The sequence below is a fragment of the Larus michahellis genome, chromosome 6 (genome assembly GCF_964199755.1).
Source record: "Larus michahellis chromosome 6, bLarMic1.1, whole genome shotgun sequence".
Lineage (NCBI taxonomy): Eukaryota > Metazoa > Chordata > Aves > Charadriiformes > Laridae > Larus > Larus michahellis.
In genome coordinates this window covers 37,483,775-37,499,348 of record NC_133901.1, presented here as the reverse complement: position 1 = coordinate 37,499,348, position 15,574 = coordinate 37,483,775, and the positions used below count along the sequence as shown (strand labels likewise).

Here is a 15,574-nt window from a genome sequence, read left to right as displayed (position 1 = left end):
TGGCTTTCTCAGAATCTGAGTTGATGATAATTTCCTGTCAAGGGCATGGATACTGCTGCAGAGCAAGAGATTTGCAAAAAAAAACCCAGGTTTTATCAAATAGGACAGTGCCTCTCAAATTGTTCCTTGAAATGCTATTAGCAGGTGGCGTCTGTCTGCAGCCAGGTAGAAGGTATGCCGTGTTGGTTCTGTTACAAGGCGACTACAGGCAGAGCCTTCTGCTGCCGTAGGGGTTTGTGCAGCGTGGAATGGTGCCTGGACTGAGCTGGGTGGAGGCATGTTTGCGCCTGGGGATGCTCTCGTACCTGGGGTCGGAGTTCGGACTGGTGCTTCAGAGGACAGAACTGTTCCCCGGGACTTTGCAGTCATGAGAAGCAGAAAAGAACGAAGAGGTGGGGGAAGCCATGGGCTTAGATTCTTAGAGGGGAAAAAATAAATAAAAGTAATTAAAGCATAGCCTATCTTGCCTTTCAGGAAGAAGAGAGGAAAATTAGCCAACCTGCTACAATTTTGAATTTTTTTTCATGAGAGACATCCAGATATATGTAGTAGATTTAAGGGGAAGAATAAGAGTTAAATGTATTTATAAGAACATATTGGTGGGATAAAATTTAAAAGGAAAAAAAATACATTTGACACATTTTCATAATCTGCTTTGTCTCGGTAGAGGAGTCAGGGCAACCCGTAAAATTTGCATATAGCAAGATGGAATGAGAACAAAAAAAGCAGGATTATTGACATCCCTAGGAAATTAGACAGACATTCAGTTTATCTGCGTGCGAGTTTGGGGGACACAGTCCAGGCTTTGAAACAAATCTAAAAGGACTTCTCAGGCTGAGGACGACGTCCAACAATAGCTCGTCAGCAATGATTAATAACTTCCATCGTGCTCGGGGAAGCAGTAGAGGACTCTGGTTTGGGAAGGAATTCTGAAATTGTCTGATCTCACTGGAAGTTGTTTTGAAACACTGAAACAGAGTTATGAACCGCCTACCTCTAAATGACATTGTAGTTACAAATAGCCATGGCTTCGATACCTGAAAACCATGCCTTTAACAAATGGTACAGTATCCAGAGTTTTGCCATATGCTTTGGGAACATAGAACTTTATTCCTTGAACATGCAAAAATAATAAAATAACTGTGTAAACAAGCCAACTTCCATAATTTGTTTGGACTTGAAGTATTCCGCTAAAGTAATTTAAAAGGGTGGCTCATGAAAATAAGTCACAGAGCGAGGAAGTAATACTTTTATGAGTGAGAAAGTTGTTCAGAGGTAGAAAAATAAGAATGTGAATAGAAATACTTAGTTTCTCTCACAAAAGTGCAGTTTTTGTGATGGAAGTTTTGATAGTGGAATCCCTCAAAGTAGATGTCAACATTGTAATCCCCAAATCTGCCAACGGCACGTGAACAATTTCAAAGGGGCTTCGCTGCCTGGGCAGCAGCAGCAGAGGAAGTTCAGGTTTGCAGAGGGCAAGGTGTTGTGCTCTGCATGGGATGAATAACTTGAAGCATTTATGCACGTCATTTTTACGTGTTTATTCTAGTCACAGAGGATGATGGCTGGGTAAAGACCAGAGCACACCGCTGCTGCTCTGCCCCTAACCCACAGTGAAATGCAAAGGCCTGTAAATTATGGTTTTAGAATATGTGTGTGTACAGGTTTTTTTGCAGTTATAGGGGATTGGTCATTGATTGGTTCTTCCATGCTGTCAGTGGCAGGTAGCATTTTAGTCCTGAGGAACAGAAAATTTTAGTCTAGCTGAGATTGTTAGGCTTAATGTGAAAACAAAATCAATGCGCTTGTGAGGCAGAGGAGTTGAAACTAGGCTATCCAGTAGTCACTCCCGCTGGTAAACTGGAGGAAACAATTATTTAAATCAGGATCCCTTTATATTAATATTGGCATTCAATTCTGGTCACACCATTTAAACATAAAACAGAAGACAAAGGATCGAAAAATAGTAAAAAAAGACAGAAACTTACCAGGGGAAGACAAACAAATACTGCTTACCTAGTTTTATGTAAGCAGTGAATAAAGTACTGCTAAAGGTGTGTTAAGCCAATCAGATACTACTGTTAAATTTTTTCCTAATGTCAGAACAAAAGAATGCTTAGCTACACTTCAACTATAAAGGAAAAGGTAAGGATGAATGGTGTGTGTAATGTATGGTACTTGATTTACTAATGAGGACGGGAGTTTAGAATATTGCTTTGGCTTTTTCAATATTAAAAAGAATACGGAGAACACACAATGAGATGAGATAACTGTGGAGTTATCAGTCATGTTTTCAGCCATGTGAGGCTGTCGCTTTCTGTTGTAGCCAGGAGGATGGTAAAGGAGTCCCAAGGGTGGCTATGCCATGTTGTCCATCAGGCAGATGTAGTATATCCTTTTGAAAGGCACCTGACTGTCACTTCAGAGCCATTGCAGCATCCCCCAGCTGGAAAGCCTGGAAAGGTTGAGAGCCTCCTCTAACCTGCATGTCTTCACCACACGGAGAACTGGAAATTAGAAAGGGATAAGAGAGGACTGTCTTGTCCTCTTTACTGTCTTTACCTGGCAGCAAAGATGGTGGTGAGAAGGACCTTCTGAGTGCTGAAGACAGCTTAAGTAGGCTTGGTGCCATGCGCCTTTGGCCAACAGCAAGTGGCACAACTGTTAGTTTTCACATTTGTGCTAATGCTGAGAGCTTTTGAAATCCTAAATTATTATGAAATATATATATTAAAGATAGAGGCCTTGCATCCTTCCTTGTATAGTCCTGTCATTTAACCACATTATTCTGGACGAATAAACTTTACAGAGGGGAAGGTTATTTTTGTCTCCATAAACAGTAGCAATTCTTGTTGGCCCATATAGAACAGAAGGTGAACCACCACCAACCTAGAGGCAGTTTCTCAGCTGGCCACAGCAGAGCAGTGGCCACTTCAGCCAACAGCTCCCAGGGGAGGTGCACCAGACTCTGCTTGAACAGGAGGTTTTTCCTGGGGAGTGATGCCGCTTTATCTGAACCATGACTGATTTCCCGCTACCCGTATATTTGAATTAATTTCTCTTGATCTCTGCTACTCGGCCCTGCAGAGCAAGGAACCTCTGGCAAGAGGTGGGGAATTTGCATGAGCCATGGCCATTTTGAGGGTGCTGTGGGTTGTTAAAGTTTATTTTCAGAGAATGTAGGTTTCTCTTCAGAGATAGGATAGACAGTGCTGTTCTCAAATACTGTTTCAGATCTTTTGGAGGAAGGTCTTGGTCTGGAGGGGTGTTCTTAATTAAATTAAATACTTTGAGTTTGATTTCATACAAAAGGTTTTTAAAGAGATGATGCGGTTTCCTTATGTCTCTCCACAACTTCAGTATTTGCATACTAACTATTGTGTCCATAATTTATCCCACTTTGCCTTTTTTGCATTCCTATTGTAAGAATGCTTTTTAATCCATCACTATTTATAAATTATTAGAAGACAGAATAGAATAAAGAATAGTTCTTCTATATTGGGTAGAGCAATTAAACATTCTGTGTATTTATGGAACAAAGAAGAAACACTGACAGAGACGGTCTTTTATGAGAATTTGTGAGAGCTCTCTGTGGGGTGCCAGTTTGCCAGCAAAACACATGTAAAGCAATTTCAGGGCATGATGCAAAGCCCAACAAAGCTGATGGAATTCTTTCCCATTAATCCAGTGGACTCTGGATTGAACTTATCCACAAGGAGAACGGGTTGTTTGAGGAGACCGTTCCACAAACAAGCGCAACTGCAGGGTGCCAGGACTAGAAATTGATTAGGGAGCTGACATAAATTGAACAAGTATGTCTCCACAAAGACCTGAAATAATTAATGTGTGGCAATTAGATGGAAGACAGCCAAATCACACGATGCAGCTTTGTAAGGATGGATTTACCTGGGGCCTGTTGCCAGATGCCTCTTTCTAAAAGAAAATTTCTGAGTAGTTACTTGCTAATGCACAAATCATTGTAATTCGGTAACTTAATTGCTGCAGTGGACAAGATCTATAAACATACTTTTTCCTTCAATCATAATATGGGGTTAAGGCAGTTGAGAACTTTGTTTCGCGGACTTAATTTCAGACAGACTGAATTTCGTTGTTTATGTAAAAACTTTTACACAGTGCTTCCTGCTAGCCCAGGCAGTGCTGAAGGCCAGCCCTGAGCTGCTGGGAAGCGCTCGTGTAGAAGAGGGCTGTGTGAGTCGTGGCTGAGTGGTTATTTCATTTTATCTGTTTATTTTATTCATCCCTCTGTGGAATACCTTTCTATTTTATATACCGGCAGTCTGACTAGAAAAGGGTAAGCCATTACTTCAGCAAGGTTGTGATGTATGTACTTAAAGTCAAAAAGGTATTCCTGAAAAGCTAAAAATAACCATTTTGAAAAACCTGTAGTCATCATGTATATCTTCCATATTAGAAAGCAAGTATGAAAATATTATAAAAGGTCTATTTTATTAACTGAGGAAAAGTACTTACACTTTGGTGTGCATTTTTTTTAGGGAACAAAACAGATGCTTTAAAACCTGGAATAAAAACGGAGACTTCCGATCACCTCTATGCCATGAAACATACTTCAAACACTACTAAAAATTGCTCTTTATTAAAACAGTATACGGCTTCCTCCCCTTTTAAGGTGGATAGTTTACATCCGTATTCATCTTTAGCACATAAGCCTGGCATAACAGCAGTGACCAATATTCAACAAGATTTTTCAGTTCCCTACGGGTATTTTGAATGCAGTAGTAAGCAACCTCACGTGACACCTTATGTTAATTGTAAGAACTTTGATGTATCGGTCAAAGATTATACTGGAATTTTGCTGAATGATAAGATGAATGGTGTGCCACCGATTCTTCCAGAGGTCACTGCTCCAGGCCCCCCAGCCCATAAAGACCCCCTGCCCGCTATACTTGAACATCAGCCAGACAAACAGAATTGTCAGCTCCAGTTAGACAATTCTCCTTCTTCACAGATGATCAGCTCTTGTGATTTGTCAGTACCGCTAAGCTCTCCGGCAAAGGATGCAGTCGGAAATGAAGCTGACTGTTCCCATGGATGCCCAGTGGAAAAGGGCAGCTCCCATCGAGAACAGATGTGTGATTTTGACTGTGTTGACGAAAAGCCAAACAGTGCACTGGGACAACCGACTGATTCCGAAGAAAAAGCTGAGGAAATGTGGTCAGACAGCGAGCACAATTTTTTGGATGATGACATTGGCGGGGTTGCTGTGGCACCTTCTCATGGTTCTATCTTAATTGAATGTGCAAGACGAGAACTCCATGCTACCACACCTATTAAGAAACCCAACCGCAATCATCCCACAAGAATTTCTTTAGTTTTCTACCAACACAAAAATTTAAATGAGCCAAAACATGGTTTAGCCATGTGGGAAGCAAAGATGGCTGAGAGGGCAAAAGAAAAAGAAAAAGAAGCGGAAAGATTAGGAACGGAGAATACCGAACTGAACTCTAGCAGCAGGAAAACAAAGCAAACGAGTGAAAACAGAGATATTTTTTATGAAGACAATGAGTTCAACCAAATCCCATCACGCAGAGCATTAACAGTAACTAAGGATAACGTAATAACAGTATCTTCTTATGCCCTTACACGAGTGGCAGGGCCTTACAACCATTGGGCATAGGTGTTAGTATCAAATGCCTCCTCTTGGTGCAGTGTTACACAGTGTTTCTTTAAGGTGCTGTTAAAGAACAAGTCTCGTGTCGTTTACTATTTGCTCATCTCAACCATTTTAAGGCTGAGGTAAAAAAAAAAAGGGGGGGGGATTTCTTCTTAAACTGTGACTTTAACATTTGGTGGTGCTCAAGCACATTTTAAGCAAAAAAAAAAAAAAGTTGTATAGTTTTAATACATTCTAAAAAAGATTTTGTTTAGGTTATTAACCTTGATTGAATCATTCAGTTTATTACCTTTAGGAATTTATATTTTGGTGCTTTAAATCAAGTCTGTTTACTACAAAAATCATTTATAGGGATTTTAACAGGTTCATATTTTATGGTGTTAAATCAAGATATACAGTAATAGCTCTACACAGCTCTTGGTGCTTAACCACATCAAACAGTTAAAAATAAATAAGCTGAATTATTACTTCATGGTGCCATTGCTTTAACAACTTCCAACCATTGCTATATAGTCCAAATTACAGATAAATCTTTTAGAAAACCAATGAATTTTTTCTCTAGATTTGTCCTTATGTATGAAATGAAGTTATTGGTAATGATGGCTGGAAGTTGTTTTTAAGCTGTAAATATATATTTTAAAAGCACTTTCTATTTTTAAAATTAACTTGAAATAGTATAGTATAAGGATCATATTGTCTAAGGTTTGTGCATACTCTACAGAAGAAATCATTTTATTCTTGCTGTGTAGAGTTCTGTATTGTTACAGCTGCAGTATGTATGCTAATAGCATATGTGATTGTTTTTAGACTTGCCCTTTTTCATCGAAGATTTTATGTTGCATATAAACAACAGTTATAAAATACAGAAGCATTTTATTATTTTCAAGAGAGTGTACAAACATGAAATTAGGAGACGTCTAGTCAATACATGTGTTGCTATTGGGAGTTATGAATATTATTTGGTTTTTTAACGGCAGCATTTGTTAGGATTTCTTTGAGCAATAAGTGCATAAGTCTCGTTCGTTTGGAGCATTCTAAGTTAACACAACAACCAAATGTTCCTAATGCCTCAGGGGTAGGATTGTTTTGGGATGAAAAAAAATACCCCCTAGAGTTGCCTTATTCTATTCTGGAAAAAAAAAAAAAAAATTAATTTGGGGAAAATACAAAAGAAGTGTTGGAAATGTAGGAAAACTCTAATATTTAACAGCAAATTTTTCATTAAGAATAACTGATGTGTAATATTCACCAGCTTTCTCAGTTCAGTTTTTTTACAAAAATGTTTTGTAATTTTTTAAGTGATTTCTACATTTCATGTAGAAAGGGTTGTATTCTTCCTTCCAAACATATGAAATTTATGTTCTCCATTTCTGTTGAAAAAGTGACATATCATGAAATGACTATTTGCTAACCCAGAGGAAAAACAGACACTCCATTGCTTTTAAATACTGTAGCATCCCACTCTTCTTTCTGATTCTCCTCTCCTATGTATTTCTTTTTTAAACTTATTTATTTAAACAAATTGCCAAATGACAATGTTAGCTAAGGATAGACCTCATCCTGCAACTTCTTCCATGAGAACAGCTCTGCGTAGCCATACCTGCCCGGTCAGAGCCAGGAGGACCGCTCAAGCCAGGACTCCTCTCGTGACTGAGAGCTGCAGGATCAGGCCCCAGAGACGAAGCTGTACCTTAATTCTGCCTCGGAGTCCTCCCCGGCTGGGTAACCTGTAGGTATAATGAGGGCAGAGTTTTTCCAGTGCGAAAATATGCTAATAATATACTTGATAATATTATAATGTAGTGGTGCTGTAACAGAGGAATATGAACTATCTAGATCTGCTTTATTTAAAAACCTAGACAAGGTGCTTTTTCCTTGAAAAGTTCAACTGTAAGCGCTATATTTACAGTTTCGGTACGAAAAGTACATAAATTGTATTTTTAACACATAGTGCCAGTTAGGACCTTGGTGCTACAAATACTTTAATGCGGCTGTAGATCAATGAGACCATCCTCCTGTATAAATGTACACATGCGTAGTGTTTGCAGGAGCAAGGTCTGAAGTAGCAATCACTATGTAATGACCTTGGGTTCAATTCCACAGGTTCCTGTCGAAATTAACAAAAATGTTGATGGCAGAGAATGGCCGAATTGAACCTATTCTTTGTATCTTACCTATTTTAAGTAAAATTTGTAAAAAACCGGGTATGCTGCAAATTTTAGTTCAAAGCTTAATATTAGTTCAAATAGAGGATATGAAGGGATTGTAAATAATAATAAAACAAAAACAATATTATGCCATCATTTTGTACCAGCAGTTTTATGCTTCTTGACTATGTAATATACAGTATACATCAAATCATTATGGTATTTTGTGTGCCTTAGATTTCCATTTTAAAACTTGTATATTTTTGGTGAGCCGAAGATTAGTAAGAATTGCAGCTGTCCATACAGTAAGTAGTACTGTACGTTCTCTAGCTGTTCCATTCATGTATTTGCTATCTGAAAACCCTTGTCCGACACCACGATCAATCATCTACAGAAAGATAAGTTTATTGGTTTCACTGATGGTGCTGATGGCTTTAGTTTCTGGAATGTAAACTGAAAAAATCATTTATCATTCTACACAAAATTAGTTAAGTTACAGAGCCATCTCTTTAGCTTTTAAAATGTTCAGATCATTAAAGTGCATCATTTTTACATGAATCTTCCCCTGTAAATGCCCGCGTTTAACTTATGTATGATTGGCGACTTTGAGATAAAAATGTTCCATTGAAAAACCAGCAGCTTCCCTCAAAGAAGTGAGAAACTGAAAGGTGGATCTAAAAGGATCCCTCCAAACGTAGCCCCTGGCAAGTCACTGCTCAAGTGACTGTGCCTGTAGACTTTCAGTAAGTCCAGGTCTACCTTTTCTGAAACGTCAATTTTAACAGAGAAAAGTATCTCTTAACATAATAGTTGATGCTATTAACTGATAGGTGCTAAAACTCACAGTTACAACTTTACTAAGTTTACTTACATGAGAAAAATATATCATCTATACAATAAAATATCATTTGCGGTGCTCTTTCCTTGACTGTCTATCACGTAACTACTTTTTCAACGTGTATGTAACAGGCAGGTGTGCTGGCCACTTGTATTTCCTGCTGTGGCACGTAGCAGGTTGTGATTTGAGAAGCTAATATTTTCTATTGCTGTACTGCGGTCTAGAAAATGCAACTATTTACTGTTTTTACAACTGTGTGCTATTTATTGTGACATTTCAGAATATTTATCAGTCTTGTACACAAATTATGTTGTTTTGAGTAAGGTTATCATTTTATAACAGTATTTGTCTCTTAAAATTTGCAAATCTATGGGTCTATTGCTTTCCTTTGCAGCCCACACAACCACTTGTAATTTGCTCTTACCCCTTAACAAAGTCCTTCCAGGATGGGCAGATCAGGAGCTGGGTCTAAAATGAAGGTAGCTGGCTAGGTCAGACCTGCACATTTGACTTGGTTTCCAACAGCTGGCGCTGTGCTCTGGAGGAAACCAAGAAAATGGCTTCAGGTGCCAGCTGGTGGTTGGTTTTGATCCTTTGGTGATCCAACACGGGACACCTCTGACTTCCCAGAAGAAACGCCTCTCATCCCTTTCTCTACTGGGTCCAGTACCACTGCTCCCCCTTCGCTCTGGAGGGAAGGAGTAGTGCTTTCTGCAGGAGCCAGTTCTGTTTGACTCGCCGAGTCCCTGCTGGAGTTACTGCAGTCATGCCCAGTTAAACAGTGAATTTTACTCATGCAGTTTCTCTGCGCTTACTGATTTGTAACATGCTATTGTATTACAGAGAATAGAAAAAATATTTCTATAAATACTTTAGTCACAAGATCCAAAAAGCTTTTTAAGAACTTGCAAGTACTTGTGACTTTCTAGCTGTAACAGTTGTATTCAGATTATTATTTTTTTAAGGACTTTCTAAGCTAACTTTTACTTAATAAATAACTGCTGTTAAAAGTCCTTATCTTACCTATGACAGTGCTTCCCTATACTTAGAACAGGAAAAAACTGTAGTATCTTAAGCAACATTTTATGTTAAGCATGGGTAAATGACAGCTTCTTTAGTACTTAAGATTATTTGTAACATACAACTGTTTGGTGTTTCTTAAAGACCTTTTTAATATCATTGCAGTATTACGCTAAATCTGGTGGGTCAAATTTGGGTCCTGTTTACGTTGCTACAGCCCTATTGACTGCAATGCGCTTATTCATCAAGCTTTCATGCGATTTTCATACCTAACTGGGTGGACATGGGTAACAGTTGCCCAAAGTCTGTGCCGACTCAGACCCTTGTAACCTTACCAAAATTAACAGGTTTTGCAAGGACAGATGGAGAGAGATTTGGAGTAAATGTTGTAGTTCTGGTTAAAGACAGAGGTTATATTGTTTGTAGCATGAGAAGTGACTCCAGGTCTGCAGAGAGACAAATACCTTCACCTCAAGTTTCAGGGCACGCGGGCAGGTCTGTTTCAGACCACCTGCAGGCTTATGCGCTTGACAGCTTTTTTCATTTTTCTTATCTGATAGGTTGTTCAATGAGAGAGAGATGTTATGGAAGCATGCTAAAACTGCAATTTCAGGGTTTATATTTAAAATGTAAGGTCCGTCTTGCCCTCTCATCTCTCATGAAATTTCTCCTATGTTGAAATTAGCTCCTATTATCAAGCAGCCATCAGCTTTGTCATCCATTTATATAATTTTTTCCCTTTTTTTTCTTTTTGCACAGAAATCCTGTAACTTCTAGGTTAACAGGAGAAAATAACTGTGCCCTCAGATATACGAAAAACTAAATTGCATGTCCACTTCTATACTCTGTATACGTAACAGCAGTTACATCCAGGCAGTGCTGAACAAACTCTCTTTCAGGTCTGTTGTGCACAGTAAAATTCAGATTAGGGTCTTTGTGACATATCTTCCATAAAATTGTGGTTTATTTCTTGTGTGCAAGAGGTCTGCCCAACTGTGACTTGTGATGATGCTGTCTGTGATCTGATCTTAACACAATTAGAGATGAGGAACAGTCCAGTCACATTTGGAAAATCTGGCTTTCTTCTTAGTTGTATCGGGTGTTGATCAGACTTTCAAGAGGAAGTGCAGAGGGAATAGCTTTCCATAAAATTAAACTGTAGAGAAAGTTTTCATTGATTTTTGTGACACTGCGGTACGGCACTACAATGCCTGTGTTACAGTACTGTTTCTAACCAGTAAGGATGTGTTATCACGTTACACAGCTGTGGATCTATGTACAAATTCGCTCTCCACGATTCCTCTGGAGACATTAATCTCTCCTTTGTTCTCTGCCTGCATATACTGGTTTAAATAAAATAAAAAAACAAAGAGGAGCGAGAGAGCTCGTCACCCTTTCTTTAATCTGTGTAGAAGAACAAGGTGGCAAGCACTGCTGTCATGGCCAGTCGTCTGCTCCTTCCCACAATGAAGCTGGAGCATGTGGAAAGCTGATGGGATGCACGGCATGAATAAGTCGCAGGCAAAGCTGTGAAGGTGCAATTGGCTTTTGAGGCAGCCTTCCCTGTACGCATGTTGTAGTTGCCAGGGTACTACTTCATCTTGACACTTTTTATGGTACATCTAACTTTAAATTCATAAGCTTTTTTATTTAGTCTATGACACATTGATGTTGTCCTTTAATATTAAGCTGAGTGGCAAGTGTCAAGAGTCACAAGGATGTGGGTACTTAGTGGAACAGTACAGAAAGTGGCCTCGGTGTCTTCTGGAATTACCTGATGTTTACTCAGTTTTCACAAGTTGTCTGCGTGCTGCTCTAGTATGTTGCTGCAAAATTATAATTACATAAAGGAAAGAGTTTTATTTGAGGTTTTCTCAAAGACCAGAGATTTCTAATAGTAGTATCTAATCAGGCACCAGTATTCATATGGATCACTTCTTCTAAAGAGTGGTTGAAAATACATTTTGTACTTACTTTATTGCTTCCCTATTAAAACACTTTTGGTTATTTTAGAGGGGTGAGCAAAACCTCTTGTTCAATACTGTCACTTACATTCTTGACTAAATTATGAAGATTTAATTCAGCTGTGTCTTCCTGAAGAACACTTAATTTGACTAGTGTTGATGAGTATGTGTGATTTTCTAGCCTGTACGGACAACGTTGAATGCTACAGCCACCTTTCTCACTCCGTGGTCTCTTTATGGATCGTCTGCTGTGGTTAGCTGTTCTCACAGTCAGTGCTAGATCGCATTGTAACCTGCCGCTTCGATGGTTTAAGTGCTTGTAAGTACTCCAGGAGTTCTTCCTGTCCCTCTGCAGATCTGCTTCAGTACTCGACGTTAGCAGTATAGCTGTCAGCCTGCTCGTGAATTCCCCGCGCACGCTGTCGCTGCTTTGTATGTAAATCATCCAGTCTTCATCTCAGGAATATCAAAAGAACTTAACTCTCCTTGTGACTCTTCCAAAATTGATTTCTTTCAATCATCTTTTATTTTATGTGTGACAGTTTTAGGGGTTTTTTTACTACATGTGCTCTCATAGGGAGCCTAGGATATTGCAGTTGGATATTTTTTTCATTCCAAGAAAGAGGGATAATTCATTATCTGTCACAATCGGTGTTTTCTCACTTTTTAAATCAAATAATCAATTTTCCAGTTAATTTTCAGATTTCTTGATGTAATTGTTGTACTCTGTTCTTATATCTGCAAGTAGCCAAACAAAAGAGCCGTTGCAAGACTAGAAAACTGCTCATCCTCTGAGAAGAGAAAGTCATCCCTTCTCAGAGTACGAGATTTTTGCTTCTGTTGCTGTCACCTCTGTGAAATGCCCTCTTCTCTTTTGAGTTACTCCACCAGCTCTGCTCAGATCTTGACCCAAGACGGCTGCTGCAGACCCTGCACAATTACAAGAGCAGGAGCATTTCTTTACATCTTCTGGTTATATCCCTGTGCAAAGACCAGTCATAGTCAGTGTGAGAAGCGCAAGTATTGCGTAAGTTAAATGCCTTAACTAACATGGGACTGCTTGGAAGAAAAGAATGGAACAATGGATTTTATTTTTGTTCTTCCTCTGTAGCAGCAAGTGGAATTGCTTGAGCTTGAGCCTTTTACTAAAGGGCATAGGGGTGTCAGCATCACGGTTTTCCTCTTTGAGACATAAAGACTTCAGGATCCTTTTTCAGTCCAGTTTCCCAGTTCATCATCCCAACGTTGTTTTGCAGTGTTTAACCACATACTCATAACCTCAGTTTTAAAAGATACGAGATGCTTCTCAATGCTGTATCCTTAATTCTTCCCACAAGAGTCTCTTTTTCTCTTCTCTTCTACTGGACCATTATTTTTCCACACATACTTACATTACAATGCTAGAATCTTCCAACAGCATACTTGCAGTGAATGCAAGAATGGGGTGCTAAATAACTTAACATGCAGGTGGCTTGCTCTGTTCGGTGTGACTCATTAACAGTGCTGTTTCCAACACTCGGCACACCGTAACAGCTTTCCTCATAAAGTCAGAGGATGCAGGTTTAGACCTCAAAAAAACTACGTATGTGAGAAGGAGGACAGATTTGGCAGTTAATCTACAGAGAGATGCCAGGTAGAGCAGATGAACTGTATTCCAAAGAAGTGCTGTTGCAGTGGAGCAAGGGAACTGCTAGTTTGATGTTCAGTATTGCAGTTGTTGCCACAGAACATTTCAATGCTGTTGTGGAAAGTTTTGTGACCTGATCAATATTTTACATGTATATCTGTATTTTTATTATAATATTGTAATGGAAAAGGGTCTAGGGTTTGGGAGTCGTCTTAAAATAAGAATGAAGGCCCTAATTCTCCTTTATGCTACTGTCCTTTGCATTACATTAAAAGGATAAAGGGGCCTTAAATGGACGTCAATTTAACTTACATCCTTCCGAGTATCTCATTACAGTGATAACTGTATAAAAGGTCAGTAGTATAAATCAAAACCGTTACAAATGACTTATTTGTACAATCATCTGAAATCAATTTAATGATAGCCCTATTGTGCATATACTGGCCAGTAACATCCAGATTGTTCTTAGTTTAGAAATACAGTTTGAAAAGAAACTGACTTGGTTTTTATCAGGTTTGAGGTATTTGCTTATGTTGGCTCTCCTTTTCCCAACATTGTATACAAAGATAATGCGGTAAAAGATTTGTACCTGTAGGTAATGGCCTGGCCAGAAATCTCACAGAATTGCCAATAATACTATTCCTAAGCTTTGGTACTTTTTCTCAAAATACTTGCTTCTCTTTATCATAACTCAATCCCTTTCACTTGATTATATAAAATGGGGTTTTGACAATCTACTGAACTCCATTCTTTTCTGACATGAAGACCTAACAGGGTGTGTGGTGTCGTGTGACGTTGTCCCACTGGGGTGAGTTTTGAGACACAAAGCTAAAAGCCAACACTTTGACTGCCCTGACTGTGGTGGTACTCAACAGTGAAAGCATTGGAGCCGCCCTGCGTGCTCAAGTCATGCAGAGCTTGCCTTGCTGCCGGTGGAAGCTTTATGTAAGCATCAAGCCCCGCTACATTGCAGTTATGAAATGCAACGCAATGCAAACTTCTCTTTCAAAAAAGTTTGAGGAAAAGGAAATATATTTTTGTTCTTAAATTCCTAAACTGCTGTGATACTACAGAGCCTTATGAGGAACAGATTTCATACTAACTTTGTGAATGCCAGTCTAAGCCATGCAACTCAAAAGGCAGTGTCTGAACTTCATGAATCTCTTGTCCTCAAAATGAAAAAATAACTGTAGGCAAGAAAAACAAATGTGATATCCCAGTACCACTAAAAGAAAGCTAGTTCTAACCAATACAAACATTCAGACATTTCAGTCTTTAACAATTAATTAGTCTACATTTATTTGTGCAGTTTGGAAGAGACAGCTCTACGTAATGTGACAATATCATACCAGGTCATAAATACTGTTCAGAATTTGCTGTCGTAAGACAGAACATTAATATGTAAGGACACACTGTACTGAAATGCTATGGCTAATGAATTCTTTCCTGCTTTGCAAAATTAAAAGATTAATAGTATGCCAAAGCAAAAATAAAATAAAAGTCAGCATTTTCTTTTTCTTTCTTTCTTTCTTTCCTTCTTTCCTCTCTCTTCTTTCCTCTCTTTCTTTGTCTTTCTTTCTTTGGGATGCATTTGATATTTATTTTTCAACTTTGAGGTTTTGGATTACTTCCAGTTACCAACCTACTGTATTTGGATCTGGAACATAAAATTATCTTCCTTAAACAAAAGATTATGTACAGGGAGAAAAAAATCAGAAAGAAAAAGCACTTCATTATGTCACAGTATTGACAGGAGAAAGTAGAAAAATTACTTCTTTTCTCAAAAAAAAAAAACAAAAAACATTTGGGGCCTGATTCTTTCCTAGTATAACTGAGCATAGCTTCATGAGGCTGGTGGAGCTGTGAAGAGTTACGCTAGCTGAGAAACAACCTTAAAATCTTCTTTGCAGACAAGGGAACCCTTACCAGCAGTACTTGAAGACTTGTGAGTTGTGACTGCATGTTACTTGAAAGATCTAATTAAGCTATGTTTTTTGGTGCAAGCAGTTGTTGTACATGATTTCATGTTTATGTAGCAAGATGCATTGAAATGTTGATACTAGTATTGAAACATACATGTAAAAATTGTTGTTGTGGAAATTGTCTGTTCTGTTCTATTTTTCTTGTGTGTCTCATCTGTTTAGAACGTAAACTTTCTTTTTTTTTTTATTGTCCTAACTGAATAAGGCTAAATGAATACTGTAATTGAAAATATATTTTAAATCTTGTCATGAGTTTTTAAAAAGACTATTACAAATTGTATCATTCCTGATTACACAGAACTTTGTGGGTGGTTTTAAATAAATTTTATACTTCTATTTTGCA

General features: G+C 38.4%; 1 protein-coding gene across 2 annotated transcripts in view; it reads left to right on the top strand.

Annotated features, from left to right (window-relative positions):
* Positions 1 to 15,574, top strand: part of TET1 (tet methylcytosine dioxygenase 1) — a 79,800-nt gene extending 64,226 nt beyond the window's left edge. For both annotated transcript variants that reach the window (XM_074593302.1, XM_074593301.1), the window contains one exon: positions 4,515 to 15,574. In XM_074593302.1, the coding sequence (XP_074449403.1) occupies positions 4,515 to 5,656 (1,142 nt within the window). In that variant the 3' untranslated portion in view covers positions 5,657 to 15,574. The remainder of the gene's footprint in view (positions 1 to 4,514) is intronic.